At 44.4% G+C, this 15,130-nt stretch overlaps 1 protein-coding gene and 1 pseudogene across 5 annotated transcripts; both read right to left on the reverse strand.

Moving 5' to 3' along the window:
* Positions 1-4,392: 4,392 nt before the first annotated feature.
* Positions 4,393-7,385, reverse strand: LOC116250348 (oligopeptide transporter 1-like; annotated as a pseudogene).
* A 654-nt stretch (positions 7,386-8,039) lies between these two features.
* LOC116250091 (uncharacterized) lies at positions 8,040-14,792 on the reverse strand. 5 transcript variants are annotated; one of them, XM_031623474.2, is made up of 10 exons: positions 14,575-14,792; positions 13,129-13,221; positions 12,480-12,595; positions 11,231-12,066; positions 9,693-11,125; positions 9,451-9,530; positions 9,253-9,348; positions 9,096-9,169; positions 8,382-8,514; positions 8,040-8,292 (listed from the first exon to the last, which is right to left on the reverse strand). In XM_031623474.2, exons 1-10 carry the CDS (start codon positions 14,657-14,659, stop codon positions 8,209-8,211), a joined length of 3,030 nt encoding a protein of 1,009 aa, XP_031479334.1. In that variant the 5' UTR covers positions 14,660-14,792; the 3' UTR covers positions 8,040-8,208. The 5 variants fall into 5 exon arrangements, with proteins under 5 accessions (XP_031479334.1, XP_031479333.1, XP_031479336.1 ...); XM_031623473.2 differs by having other exon boundaries at positions 11,231-12,069; XM_031623476.2 differs by having other exon boundaries at positions 12,863-13,221; positions 14,575-14,630.
* Between the last annotated feature and the right edge of the window lie 338 nt (positions 14,793-15,130).

Below are 15,130 nucleotides of genomic sequence, written 5' to 3' on the forward strand. Positions count from 1 at the left end.
AAAGCTTGGAACGCGTCTTCGCAGACGAAGGCAGCCTCTCGACTCGTGTCCAGCATGAAGTCAACGCCCTAAGGTTAGTGCTGGAGAGCTTGAAGTCCTTTCTAAGGGACGCTGACAGCAGGCAGAGTGAAGATGCGCCAAATCAGGCTGTGGAGACGTCGGTCGAGCAGGTGCGACGATCAGCCTTTGATTCGGAGGACATCATAGATGAGTTTATACTTCACTTTGGGGGACTCAATGGAACCGGGCTCTCTGCGGAGGGTTTATCGGTCGAGAGAGCGTCATAATCTCGCAGGAAGGATCACGGAGATGAAGGAGACAATAAGAGCGATATCTGAAGCAAGGGTGAATTGGCTCGACTTGAATCAGTATAGGGAAGGATCCAGATCCAAGGGTGCCGATCTGAGTTTGAGGTTGGATCTTCCCGCTGAGATGCCATGGGGATAGAACATGAGATTGAGAAGGTAAAGACATTTTTAGTAGGAGAAGGAAAGGAACTGACGACAATCTTATTGCATGGGGAGGCAGGTATGGGGAAGACGACCCTTGCTAAGAAGGCGTATAACGACTACAATGTGTTTGCCACATTTCGATTGTCACGCATGGGTCACGGTATACAAATCTTTTCGTCCCATCGAAGCTGTCCTTTGCTTGTTAAAGGGTTTCTATAGATCAAGTAACGAAATGTTTCCTTACAATGTCAAGGATAAGAAGGACGCCGAAGAACTGGCGCTAGAACTGAATATGTATCTCAAGCAACGGCGGTATCTCCTCGTTCTGCTTGATGTATGGGGTGCTGATGTCCTGGAAAGGCTTAGTCGTGCATTTCCAAGCGACAACTGCGGACGCAGGATCCTGGTCGCTTCTAGTGATCCCTATGTTGTTTCAGCCGTCGAAAAGTCGATGACGGAGAGGACGGCCATTTCCTCTAGACTGAAACTCTTGCCTCCCAAAGCACCTGTTCTGCAGGAAGGCATTCCGTGAAGGTATTTGTCCACCGGATCTTATCGATTGCTGTCAGAACCTAGTGGACATGTGCGGTGGTTGGCCGATCGCAATTGTGACACTAGGGGCTGCTATGTCCAAGGTGGAGCAGTTTCCAAAAGAATGGAATAGGGTTCGCGACCACCTGGGCTTCGAGCTGGGTGCTAATCAAGATTTTCGTGCCTTGACGAGAGTCATCTCTCTGAGTTATGATTGAGCTGCCTGTACACCTTAAGACATGTTTTCTATATTGTGTCATCTTTCCCAGGGATTATTCTATAAAAGTAAACAAGTTGATCAGACTATGGGCGGTCGAGGGGTTCATTGAGAGAAGGCCGGATCTGGCTGTGGAAGAACTTGGAAAGCAATATCTTCAACAACTTATCGACAGGAGCTTCCTCCAAATTTTAGGAAAGAATGCTAAAGGACACATGCAAGATGCACGATCTTGTGCGTGAATGGGTGTTGCCAATATCTTCAAAGCAGTGGTTTTTAAATATGAGATCTGCAGATAATGGAAACGAGGGCAACGAAAATGAGAACCAAAGAACCAGGCATCTGTCACTCCACGGGGCTGGCACCCGAATATCTCGAACACTTTGCAAGCGAGCAGCTGCAGTGCATCCGCTCATTCTTCATGTTTGGTGCACCGGACAGCGACATTAGTGTCAGCAATCGTTTTTTGTTAATGAGAGTCTTGGATCTACAAGATGCACCCCTTAATGAGCTGCCGAATGCTTAGGTGGTTTGTTTCATTTGAGATACTTGAACCTGAGAAGGACCGGCCTCAGGAGGCTCCCAGCTTTTATTAAGAAGCTTCACAAACTTGAAGCATTGGACATAAGGGACAACCAAATAGAAAGACTACCCAACATATCAAAGCTGAGAATTCTGCGCTACGTATCAGCATATTCCCATCTCACCGATCCCTTCACTCTCGATCAGTTATCGGGATGTGATTTCCCAAGCCAAATCTGTACCTGTAGGTGCATGAGAAAGTTGTGGGGCATAAATGCAACCGACAAAATTGTTGAAGCAGTTGGTAACTTGAACCAACTTAAACATCTCCGGATAAGAAAGGTGAAAGGAGAGCGTGGAAAGGGACTCTGCCGCTCCGTCAAAGATGGACGAACTTCCTTCACTGGGCATATCTGTTAGCAGAATTACGGGGATTGCCTTCATTTGTTAGGAAGGTGTATATAATAACTGCCTTATCATGTTTCCTTTCTCTCCGTTTCCATATCATGTTTTTAACAATATCCTGTAACAGCGAGGATGAGTATCTAAAGCTAGAGTCGCTAGGGAGTCCACCGCCCCCTCTCAGCTCCCCTAATAAAAAGCATGACGCTAGAAGTTGATACATATAAAACCTTACCACATGCACAATTGGCATTTTTCTCAGATTAAATTTCATGCTGAAACTTTTCTCAGTTCAGCCCTTGACATGCACAAGGAATAATTGGTGCTTATCTGGGAGCCTAGTTAAGAACTTGTTTGTAGAATCTGTCATCAATTTCTTTGTAAAGGTGGATTTTTGCACCGAAATAATGGTCCTCTCTTTGCTCTGGAATGCTTGTGACTGTATAATGGGACACGTTTGTCAAATAAATGTTTTGGAGGTTGGTGAGACGCTCACGGTCAGGTATCTCCTTGAACTCTGGGCACTCACATATGGATAGCGTGTTTGAAGTTGTGGCAAGGCTCCATCTTTCACGATAATGCTTCTCAACTTCCAAAGCTTCATGATCGTGAAAGTTTTCAATTTAGGAAAACTATTTGTTCCTTGACATAAGCTCCCTCCCTTCGTACGCATCATAGAGTTTTAACCACAGCAAATTGCGCAATTCTTGGAGGCAAGAGAAAGGGCCCTCAGGTAACTTGGAAAAGTACCCAACCCCCTTATGTTACTGAGGCGATTCATCCAACTGGGGAAGCTTTCCATTCTTCCAAATAGCCAGACGACTTCCAGATGAGGTGCTGGGGTGGTGAGTGCTTCCAGCTTTAAACACTCGCCTTCAGCACGAGATGATATGCCAAGAGCAAGAAGGTCCCTCATCTTCTCAATAGACGCACAAAGCTTCTTTCCTTGTTCTTCTTTGACCTTGAATATGCCAAGGTTTTTAAGTTGGGTCAAGTTGCCAATTGTTTCAACGATCTTGCTGGTGGCATTTATACCTGACATTTCCGGAGGCTCTCAGACATACAGATCTGGTATGGAAATTGGCGTCCTGATAGTTGGCCAATGGTGAAAGGATGGATGACATGCGACTATGAGGATACATATCGCAATTTCTTGGCTTTTGACAAGCCTGGTAGCTTTTCAATTTGATTATCCCTGATGTCTAATGGTTGTAAATTGTAGAGCTTCCCTAGCTATTCTGGGATTTTCTTCAGATTGGTTTTTCTCAAGTTTAAGTATTTTAAATGGTACAAATGACCTATGCTGTCAGGGAGTTCCTCCACAAAGCCACCTTGCAGGTCCAATACCCTCATTAATATGAATTTATGGACCATGTTAGGGATGCAGGGTGAATCAAAACATCAACAAAGAACGAAGTCGCCGTGCCATCTATCGATCCTACGAAACATGTCTCTCGTGGTTTGGCTATTAGCGCCGATAAACGATAAAGACCTGCTTCTTTCATTACCTGGTCCACGATCTTGGGATCCATTATTTTCGTGTATTATTTTTGAAAGCCCATGCCTCTTAGGTATTGGCATTACCAGTTCCCGTAGAAGATCATGCATTTGGCACGTCTTTACTCTTCCTTTGTCATTTCTTTCTACCACTAGGAGTAAGCTCCTTCTAGTAAGTTCCTCAAGGTATTGCTTCCCCACCTGTTCTACCGTCATGCTTCTAACCCTTCACTCACCCAGAGTCTTATCAACCTATTTGCTCCAATCAAACAGTTTTTTGGGAATATGCCACAGTACAGGAAGCATGCTTTGAGGTGTATAGGCAGCTCATCATAGCTCAAAGAGAAGATTCCTCTTACTGTACGAAGTTCAGGATTGGCACTTAAACTCCCAAGGCAGGCGGTCATGAAACCTTGTCCATTCTTTCGGTCTCAACTTCTATGTTGGAAGCCACATTTTCTAACTTCTAAGCGAGATGTGATGATCAGTCTGCATCGGCAATGCCGCTTAGAAAATGCAAAAACTTATGGTGCTTAAGACATCACTTCTGCGTACATCATCTAGCACGATGAGAGTCCTTCGGCCGAGGAGATGCTGTCTGACTGCTTCCCCTAGTGATCTCACGTCTCCGAGCAGGTCAGAACCTGGAACCTTGAGCTCAATCAACAGGCGTCGATTTTGGTAGAAACCCATGCAAAGCACTCGTGTTCGTCTCGTAGATTTTGGTAGACTTGCCTGGCAAGGTTTGTCTGCCCGAGCCCCCATCCGTACTTACAAGACTGCCTGGAGGTTGGGGTCTTCGGTGGTCGACCATTCTGTCAACTTCTTGATGTCATCTTGGATTCCCCACCACTGTATCCCAAAGATGGATCTATACTGCAGCGCAAAGTAGGTGAGAACGGCGGAGAAGGCAACACCTGCATCGAGCCCCGCGGACAGAACATAATTGTGCCATGCCCACCACTGCTTGTACTTCCTATACACCACAAAGTTAAATGCTATACCAACTGCTCCCCAAGCCAAGTAGTTGACTGCCGTCGCCTGGTGGCATCATCGCAGTTGCACCAATCAAGATGGGCATGTTGATGAGGCTGATCCACTTTGCCTTTGGAAACAGGCGTGAGCACACCCAGACAGGGACAGGTGCGAGTAGACCCACTAGGAACCACCAGTTCTGCCCGGCAAGGACTCCCAGCCTGCCAAACATGCGAAGTGGGCCGACCACACCCCAGATGATAGAGGCATTGTAGAACACATCGTCGCCTGGGCAAGTCCATGGGCTGGAGGGGTCGAGGAGTGCTTTGTTGCAGATGTTGGGAACTCTTGTGAGCAGCCACCATGCCGTACCAAAGTAGACGGATGATGAAACCAGCGTGCCAACAAGCTGTGCAATAAGATAAAGGCCAATAGTTTTAGACGAAATCAAGCACACACATGTACGAACACATGGAAGGATCCAGCGATGTTACTGTTAGTTGTACCAACAAGTTTACCACACACATACACTTTCAAATAGAGAGAGACAGAGAGACAGAGAGAGAAAGAGAGAGAGAGAGAGAGACCGAGACCTGAACAACGAACATAGATCTTGGAGGGATCTTCATGTAGTGGCCAAGCTTGAAATCTGAGAGGAACATGATGGCCTGGGACATGCTGATGTAGCCATAGGTTTTGAAGGCCACATTTGCAAGAGGCCTGCCTGGGTACAAGTAACCAATGATCAGCTCTGTGATCACGTTCAACCCAGGTTGCTGCACAAGTAATGCAAGATTCGTATCAGTGAAATGGAACAAGAAAGAAAAATACCAACTAAGCGATAAATAAATTCCGCACAAATGGGTCGGAATATGTAAAAGAAATTACTGGTCCGGAGTGAGGTAACATTCAACCCAATGCCCAAGGCTAAGGTTTCTTAACAGTGTATTTTTTAGCTCACCTGATTGGTGGTAGCTTGGATGATGCCAATAGGGAGGGTGAAGAAGAAGGCAATGGCACAAGCAAGAAGGATGCCCCACCACGGCAACTGAAGCTGGCCCCCGAACCCCAAGCAAGCAAGGAAGACAAGGCCAACCACGCAAATCAGGATGATGCTGAACCACCATTCGGGCACCACCACATAGTTCTTCTTCATCAGCCTGGTGTGGACGTCGCCAACATGATCACTGAATGCCTGTTTGGTTTGCCGGTAGATTGATCTGCACACAGTAATGGAAGAACCATGCTCAGATTTGGTTCAGATATCTGACCAAATTCAAATCTGATTAATCAAAATCTAGTCTCCAATCAAATCCATCCGCACGTGCACGCGCAGAAGCAAATTGCATAGTCATGGTTCAGTACATAAGACATACTTTCCATGGAAGAGAGCAACATGGGAGATGGTAGCCGCAAGAGTGGCGAAGCTGATGCCGTAAGTGAAGGCAAAGAAGATGCTGCGATGGATCTTGCTATAGCCAGTGTAGCCGACGGGGTCGAATTCAAACGTCTTCTGGTTAAGTATCCAGGAGATGTTGTAGGGCTTGCCCCACTGATCGAAGACGTGGGGGGAGAAGATGGGGAAGCGCTTGGCATTGTAAGAGTTGGTTCAGTAGGCGATGGGGAGCATGACATAGACCACCAAGAAGAAACCAGCCATTACATTGAGGACGGTGAAGCCAGGAGTGGCGAGCGGGCTGCCCAGTAACACGACAACCGTCGACCAGTCGAGGCCGATGGAGCCGAGGCCGAGGCTGGACCTGCCGGAACCGATCTGCTGGGTGGCGACGGAGTCCTTCCAGATCCAGCACACAAAGGAGAGGGCAGTGATTGAAGGGAATAGATAGTTGGGGACGATGTAGTAGCAGTAACCATTGGTCAATTTTTTTGTAATTTAGTTTAAACCAAGTGTGGTCTGGTACGTGCAAATATGAATGCTTACAAATTTCTATGAACTGTCAAACCAACTGATTGTTTTAAAAAACAAATATCATATTATGCGGTTTTATTGAGCTACCGTCGGCCGCTTGGTTGCTTGTTGACTTGGAGCGGCAACAGATTGGTCCATATTTTTGTAATTTAGTTTATTAGAGTTGTGTACAAATTTGAATTCTTATTAGTTCGAAACTTGGGGGACTTGATGTTTCTATACCAACTGATTGTTTGATAAAACAAATACAATATTAGAAGCCATACCAGCAGGAGCCAGAATGCAGGGAAACTAATGTATAAATAAGCAACTTGTATTCTGTGTGGGCAGTTGCCCACACTTCTCTGCCACTGCCCGGTGTCAATATGGAAGCTACCATTTGTATGTCATTCAAATCCGTTTGCAAAAGAACAGTGAAAGCGGAAGACACCTGCGTTGTCTGTGACAGCAAGAATGCAGCCACGGGGTGGAGCTGCCTGTGGTAGAAGGCCTTAACTATGGTGATGATGTTCACAGCATACACAGAGTTGGAGCCAGAGTTTGCAAAAATCGTGATCAGCACATGTTCCTTGATATTGAAGGGCCCCGGATTCAGCGAAAACTCCCACTTGGTTCCTGGAATTCGGACCACCTTGGCCGGAAGTGTGGCCGCCATGAGCTTCCCCAGGGGCAACGCAACGATCTGGGCTGAGATGGAGGACACGGTTAGTTGGTTCTGCCTGTAGCCGAAGAACGGGTTCAAGAAGGCCAGCAGGGCACATGAGAACAGGCCCAGAGTCCATGCCCAGAGTCCAAAGCTGATCATTTGGATCAGTGGTGCAAACAGATCAAAATACGATCGATAAACTCCTTCCCACATCTGACCTTCATTTGAGATTCCAACTGTGTGAAATCCACTTTTTAAACAAAGTAGCTTTCAAAACTGTGATTCTTTGATAAAACTGTGGAATTATGCTACGATTGAGGAAGGCGTTGAACGGTAGATCCACGGTCGACCCATTTGAAGCCTAGTGCCACCCATTGCACCAAGCCCCTTGGTCTGGTGACAATCATATATCTTTTTTTGTTTTCATGTGAATCCAGAGAGAAAAATATTGCTTAACCTCAGCTTTAATATTGATTTGATCAGTGAGAACTATCATTTTGCATCCGCTTCTTCCGCAAAGTTTTTGGTTATCATTTGCAACGACAATTACATACTCTTGTTTTCAAGTGAAATACTAGAGAATAATATTGCTAACATCAATTCTCGTGGAGATTTACTCGGTGGGACCTCATCATTTTTGCACTCGCTTTTTCCACGAGGATTTTTGTTATTATTTGCAAGGGTGGAGGTTGACAGCCTGGGCGCCTGAGGTTTAGAGTTTTAACAATATCTTAACCAACATGCTCAAGATAATTGAGATTGAGGTCAAGTTGCCACATCTGTACAAACTGAAATCAAGATGAAGCCAACCCTGATGACAGTCAGCCAATGCAATGTCATCAGTTGTGAGAGAGAGAGAGAGAGAGAGAGAGAGAAGAGAGGAGAAAACTCGTTCTCAAGACGCCGTTTATGCATATATTACACTCATTCTTTCTTGGGGCGGAGACTCATTCTTTCTTCGGGCGGAGACAAAATTAGAGACAGCTTCATTGCTGTACAAAAAGACAAAATTACGCCTCTTGCAAGGCCTTGCAAATCAAGAAACCGGCCTAGTCCAAGTGGTTTCCATAGTCAATGAGTTCCCATAGTAAACTTGACTAGAAGACTCATCCCAATATGCCTGTCAACCATAAACACGCTGTCAGCCCATAACATCGACGATTTGGAAGGGTCTTCGAAACACAAGTAATCAGCATTGCAAAAACGTACCTGCCATCCAGAAGGAAGGTTTTCTGAGAGTTTGGTTACGTCAGGCTGCTGCTTTCCTATAGGTGCTTGGTCCGACTCAGTTTCTGTCTCGATACCTTTCTTCTCTGCTCTCTTCCGTTTCACCCTTTCCCTCCTGCATAATGTAACAAGATCATCATACTAGATGTTATTGGCAGCAATAATGATACCTAGCAACAATCTTTAAAAATGAATAAACACTAATGTCGTTAGCAAGCAAGACGAGAGCCGTTAGCCTCAAATGCTTTTGGCGAATTTGACTCGTGAATGGCAGATCTATCTAAGCAGAAGTAAGAAAACTCAAATATCTGCAATACAGAAAACTACAAAGATGAATTTCATGTGCTAGAAAGGTTTATAGATAAGGGTCTGCTGAAAATTTGCCCCAAAAAACCCGCAATTTTATATGAATATAAGTTGCAGCTCCTGGACTCCCAATCTACATGACACAAATGTTATGTTGTTGTCAAAATCTACACCGTAAGATCCATAACTAGAACAACTTTTTTGATTTTCAGACCGCCACCTTGTTCTTCAACAACATGAAAGGAGTGATATCAAACGGTCTTAGGCACTCTATGACTTGTTATAGAATTTGGAAGCCTGCGTGCAGGCACAGTAGGAACCTAAAATCTTAGACAGGCAAAACTTAACAGAAAAAACAGCTCGCTCAATCAAGCTGTCAAAAGGTCATACCAGTCACCACCAAGAGGCTGAAAATTAGCATTCTCCTGAGCCTCTCCACTCGCAATCTGCTTTGCATGCCATTCCTACCAGAAAATTCCAAACAATAAAATTTCCAGACAGATGCATGTAAGTGAGACAACTCTGTACAAATACAAGAAGGTTTTACCTCTATCTCTCTCTGGCGCTTTCTCTCAAGTATCTCATATGCATTTTCAGGTTCATCCTTCTCTTCTGCATGCAATTCCTCCTTGGCAGCTTTCCACTGGGAAAAATATCAACTTGTCAAGCTCCAAGCAATGAAGGAAAAACTCTCCAATCTTTATCAAAATGGAACAATAATCATGAAAGAAAAATTGTAAGATACCTTATCTACCAACGAGGAGACCTTCTTATTTGACCTCAAAGTTGATGCAACAGAAACTGTTTTCTTCTTAACACGGCCTACTGCAGAAAGAAAAAAGAAAGACCCCGAGGACATTAACCACATAACAATTCTAAGCCCATAAGCAGAGATGGATACAGGATAGAACAGAGTCAACAGATCAACCATGCATGTCTCTTACTGCTTGCAAGACTACCCCAGAAGAGAATATGTAGTAGTGATACCTTTAGATGGATTTTTTGTAGCTGCAGCAGCAGCTGCTGCTGCTGCTGCTGTGGCAGTTGTAACTGTAGAACTCTCTCGTACTGGTAACATGGCTGATGAAGCTGCAATTTGTTTAGGTGCCTCCTGTGTACTACTACGGAAGGGTGATGCATCACCCTCTACTTCAAGACTCTGTAATGAATCACATGTAGATCCGATAGCACCCAATGTCTCTTGATAGGAAATACTTCCCAAAATGTCATGGTATCCAGAGGATTGTGATACAGATGCTGAAGATTCTGTTCCTGGAGCTTCATAATATAGCACAGGTCCAACTGGGTTAGTTATCACAGAAGGGGCTTCAGCAATGGGATTCACCATTTCCTCATAACCCGGTACTTGAACTTCAAGCTGACTGCCAACAGCAACACTATGAGAATAATAGACGCCATCAGGAACCTCAGTGGCAGTGACTCCATAATAATCAAGACCTGGAACTGTGTATGTGAAACTGTAATGCTGGGTGTATGGTAAAGGAGGATACATGTTTTCATGATGAGCATACAGAGAAGATGAAGCATATTGAGGCACAGGTGGATCATCTGGAGGTGGTGGAGGGGTCGGGTCATTGTCAGGAGGAGGTGGAGGAATCCAATCCTCCTCCGGAGGCTCCTCTGAAGGAGGGGGTGGACATGGTTCACCAACTGGGGCTGGAATTGGAGGTAAAGGATCCACCGAAGGTTGACTTGCAAAGATCTGATGCTCTGCAGGCAAGGAGTAGTTGGTGCTAGAGGTTGTCTGTGGCACCACATTTTGGTTTTCACTATCTTCATCGACTTCCATGTCAACATCCATATCTACATCATGATGCAAATTCTCCACCAAGTCAGCAGTTTTCCCTGAATAAGGTTCAGAAACCTCTTGCCCACCAGTTCCGTCAATTTCAGGATTTGGGCTTGAGTCAACATGGTCATCAAGGAGACTTGATTCAATTTCTCCTTCTTCCAGCAGACCATTTACAGCAGCCTTGTTAGGAAATTTGGATGGAGAATCACAACCAGTATCATCACTAGGAACAGAAGGTTGCTCAATTGTCTTCTCTACAGTAGTACCTGGTTTCATCATGCCACTGCCATCAATCACAGAAGCATCTAGATGTCGATCCCCAAGTTTAGCCTCAGATTCTGCAGTAGAATTTTGGTGGGCATTGTATTTGCATCTTCCAGGTGAAGAATAATGGGATTCATCTGCCTTCACATGTCTGGATGCCAAAAAAGCAGCTTCTTCTTCGTCGATTATGACAGCAAGTTGCTCAAGGCGTGCCTCAATGTGCAACCAAAGTGGAAGCAGAGAAAAACCAAAAGCTGAAAGGGCTTTGCAGTCTGAAAGTCTCACCTCGACTTCCAACGAGTACTTAGACCTCCTATTGTGCCCCTCAATCGTACCATCAAGCCTGTCATAAAGTACACCCACATGAACACGATGAAATAAATTGATAGAGACATAGAGTAGACTCAAACTCACAAAAGAAAAGTGACCATAGGGAAAACCACATTACCTATGCAGCTCATTTAGCCTCCCCAACAAGCAATTGCAGCGTTCAATAAGCTGATCTGACTCGACAAGCTTCCCTTTGCATTCTTCGTCCTGAATGATCTTAGCACTACTTCCTCCATTATCCAAAGAATTCTCATGCCTGCTATCAATAATAGCATCCTGCACCGCCACTTTTGTGCCACTCACTAAATCAACAGACAATGTTTGCGTTCCTTCAGTATCCACAAATGAGTCTTCTGCAACACTATTCCTGCCATCATCGGATATTGAAATTTTCACTTCACGCACATCTTCAGGCTTTGTATCATCAAAAATGCTTGAAAGATTATTCAAAGGTGTGGCAAACTCAGATCCCTCAGATAAATGAACATCAGCAGGAGCAGTAGGTTCCCCATTTAGCACAAGAAACTCTTTTGGGGCTAACAGCACACCACCACCATCTGTGATGGCAGAAGTTTCTCCTTCACCACCAACCGTCAACAGTTCTGAAGTCAAAGAATTTGGCCTTTCCCATGAAGTCTCACCGGTCTCAATGTTCCAGTAATAATAACGACCGCTCTGCTCATGCATCACAGCTTTCCAAACAACTGCATTATCCCCCACATTTTGTGGTTCGGAAGGCTCCACATCAGATATTAAAACTGTCTCACTAGCTTCACCAAGTGAATCCAACATAGTAGCTGTTTCAACTTTAGAAATATCATCCTCGTCCACATTATCGCTAGCTTGCAACAGATTAGATTTACAGGCAGCATCTTCTGTGTTGTCATGGGGAGTACCTGATTTGGCACTCTTACTTTCCATCACATCATCGCCCTCTCGATTCGCTTCCAATACCTGCTGCAGAAAAGGAATCAGTAGTTGAGCCTAAATATTATTGGAATTGGAATGACATACACAACACAGGACAGGAACATCACCTAATTTCCTTACCTAGAATTTTGGAAAGAACAAGTACATTCAAGGGAATGCGCAGACCAGTTGCACAACAGATTTAACAAGAACAGAAAATTTTGTTAACACAATCCAATGATTAACTAATGGCAGAAAATGCATGATGAAGGAAAGATCAATTGCTTCCGTTGACTCCTTCCCAAATAATGGTATCCTTCCAAAAAAATCAGGTCCACCCATTTAGTGAAATACCAACCAGTCTAAATATTCAAATTGAAAGAAAAACATCGTCAACCAACAGAAAGCTGATGCAGTAGTTAAAAAGAATTACGGTCAGATAGAAAATAGATGAGCACCTTTCCAGCATGAGAATTCTCAGTTGCAGCAAAATGAAGTTTGTCGACCTCTGCCTCATCCAATTCATCATCGCTATATTGTCCAAGCAAAAGCAAAGGGTTCTCTGGGGGTTTACCTGAAACAAAATGAAAAGCTCATCAATTGAAAAGGAAAACCAAAGAAATTCACCTAAAAGTAGCTCCAGTACAGTATGTTCAATAGGGTCAAACCATCAAGAAGCAAAAAAATAATTAAACAAATAAAAAGAATAAATCGACATAAAATTCAGCTATCCAGATATGTAAAGAAGGAAAAGAAATATTCGACCAAAACCTGCATCCATGGACAAATGAAGAAAAAAGTTAGAAAGGATGGACTTAAATTAAGCCAGAGGCATACGAACCGATGAGGAAACATTCTCTCCAGGATCTCCAAAATGCTTAGATGCTGCCAAAAGGTCTGGCAGTCACTCAAAATGTCACCATGGCAGCCCCACCAAGTTTGGACATTGAATGTGTGCAAGACTTCAGCCGCCCTACAACCTTAGAACCATGCTCTCGAGGAAAATAACATGTCTTGCACAACAGTTCCAAAAATTTCCACCAAAATAAGGCTGTTCAGGCATATCTTCTCTACATAGTCCTTGGAAGGCAAATTGAGGGAACCCACCTGAAGAAGATGGTGACTTGCATTCCACAGGGTGATCATTTTGATCAAAACCCCCTCCAGCTTCATCATTTAAAGAGGCTTCAACCATCTCTCCTGAAAAACATAAGAACTGTAAAAACTAAAGCTGGAAGAATAGTAAATGTTAACATTGAATGCAGCAAGCAGGAGTTGATCTCAGGATGCATATTTGAAATCACCTAGGCGTTGAGCAGCGACCTATACATGTAAGTCCAAATAATTATTTTTAATTCTAAAAATTCAATTTCTTATCTTTGTTCTGACTCCTTATATACAGATTGAGTTGGAGATGTTTCAGAATCCCCATTTTGCACCTGTTTCTCTTTTTTGTTTTCCCTCATCATTTCCCCACTTCCTGTTGAACAGGCACCGCCAAGGCCCCTAAGGGCTAAGACATTCTCTGAGGTCAGCTACCTAGGCCCACTATCACTTCTAAGTTCTAACTAGTAACTTCGTACTTAATCATTCAGAGACACTACTTAGAAATAAATCCCTGTATTTGGTCATCAGAGAGATATGGCTACATACTACATAGTTCTCTGAACACAAGCCTAATACGGTCATCAGAGAGATATGGCTACATACTACATAGTTCTCTGAACAAAAGCATAATACTGTCATCCTAGCATAATCACAAGGCCAAAATTAAATTAAAAGTCGAACTAGCTGGTTGAGTTCCGCATCCAAAAGTGGTTGTGTTCATAAGGCTACACACCCATAATGACGCAAAAAATGTTTACAAGTCATGATAATGCTTGAACCAAGACTAACATCTCAGTATGATAACGTCAACAAGGTGACTCATTTACCGATTAATCCAACTCATGACATGAATTAGTACACGTAGGCATAAATCTATGTAACGTTGCAGCTTAAACCGGCATTGTTGAAGAAAAAAAGGACAAAAGAAACAAATGCCACATACCACGTACGAAAACAAGTGAATATTTTTGCACCTAATCAAGTGAATCCGGAAAAATGAAAAATGCTTTTTTTAGATGTTGTATGCCACAAGATTTCACGTCTACACACACATGGAAACCGAAATCGACAAAGCAATGCAATCACAGCCCTTTCTCAAACAACCAGAGGCAGACGAACTCGCCTCACAAACACGACAGCAACAACAACGACAATCCCAATGAAAGCAATAAGTGTCAAAACGATCATCCTATGCACACAAAATTCATCATCAGCGACAAAAAAAAGTCTTGGAGCACGATCGACATCGGAACGCCCGCAGAGCTGAATGATTTTACAGAAGCAAACAGACTCGGAGAGACAAAGACCAGCGACACTGTTCCTCGATGAAACAGGCCACAAAGGGCAAAATTCCGCAGGAAACATGTGTTATGCCGTCTTCACAAACAGATTGACTATTTCCCTAAGAAACGCACAGAGAGAAGGAGAGGGAGGCAGAGAGATTACCAGTGGGTTCCGCAAAGAGATCGAGCTTCACACGGCGGTTGGCGGCCATCATGGCGGCGAGTCGCCTCTCTTTCCTCTTACCCATCGCCCAAGAAAGGGACCGTCGCAGGCAGAGAGAAGAGGGAAGAGAAAAGCCTTATCAATCAGAACGAACCCTAACCTTCGAACTGGAGGAACGGAAGGAGAAGAATGAGATTCGGAAGACGCCACCCGCGAACTGGGAGGTTTCTTGCGCCTTTAAGCCCTGAATTTATGAAGACCCGGGAGGGCGCCTAGGCTTCCCGCCCGGGCTCCACGAACCCACCCCGCGTGGGCTCGGAACGAACCGAATCCAGACTGGCCTCCGATCCAAGTAGTGCCTGGCCACCGGGCCGGCAATCTTGATCAGGGTCTTCTCCTTATTCATCCAAATTTAGCATCACGGTACTACAGCCCAGAGCAATATTAACGATCGGATTCGGATATCGCCTAAGTAACGAGCCTAAATTGGATCATTGGTTCGGATCCAACATTGGCCATTCGAGTTCGCTAGGATATCGGGTCTCAATCCAAACCG

The sequence above is a fragment of the Nymphaea colorata genome, chromosome 3, assembly GCF_008831285.2.
Source record: "Nymphaea colorata isolate Beijing-Zhang1983 chromosome 3, ASM883128v2, whole genome shotgun sequence".
In the NCBI taxonomy this organism is placed as follows: domain Eukaryota; kingdom Viridiplantae; phylum Streptophyta; class Magnoliopsida; order Nymphaeales; family Nymphaeaceae; genus Nymphaea; species Nymphaea colorata.

Bases quoted from the DNA above. Each gene is read 5' to 3' on its own strand.
- LOC116250091 (XM_031623473.2), bottom strand. From the start codon at position 14,659: ATGGGTAAGAGGAAAGAGAGGCGACTCGCCGCCATGATGGCCGCCAAC. The intron at 12,070-12,479 runs GTGCTCATCTAT...CCTTTTCTGCAG, and splicing joins AGAATTCTCATGCTGGAAAG to CAGGTATTGGAAGCGAATCG. The intron at 8,515-9,095 runs GTATGACCTTTT...TACATTATGCAG, and splicing joins CAGCCTCTTGGTGGTGACTG to GAGGGAAAGGGTGAAACGGA.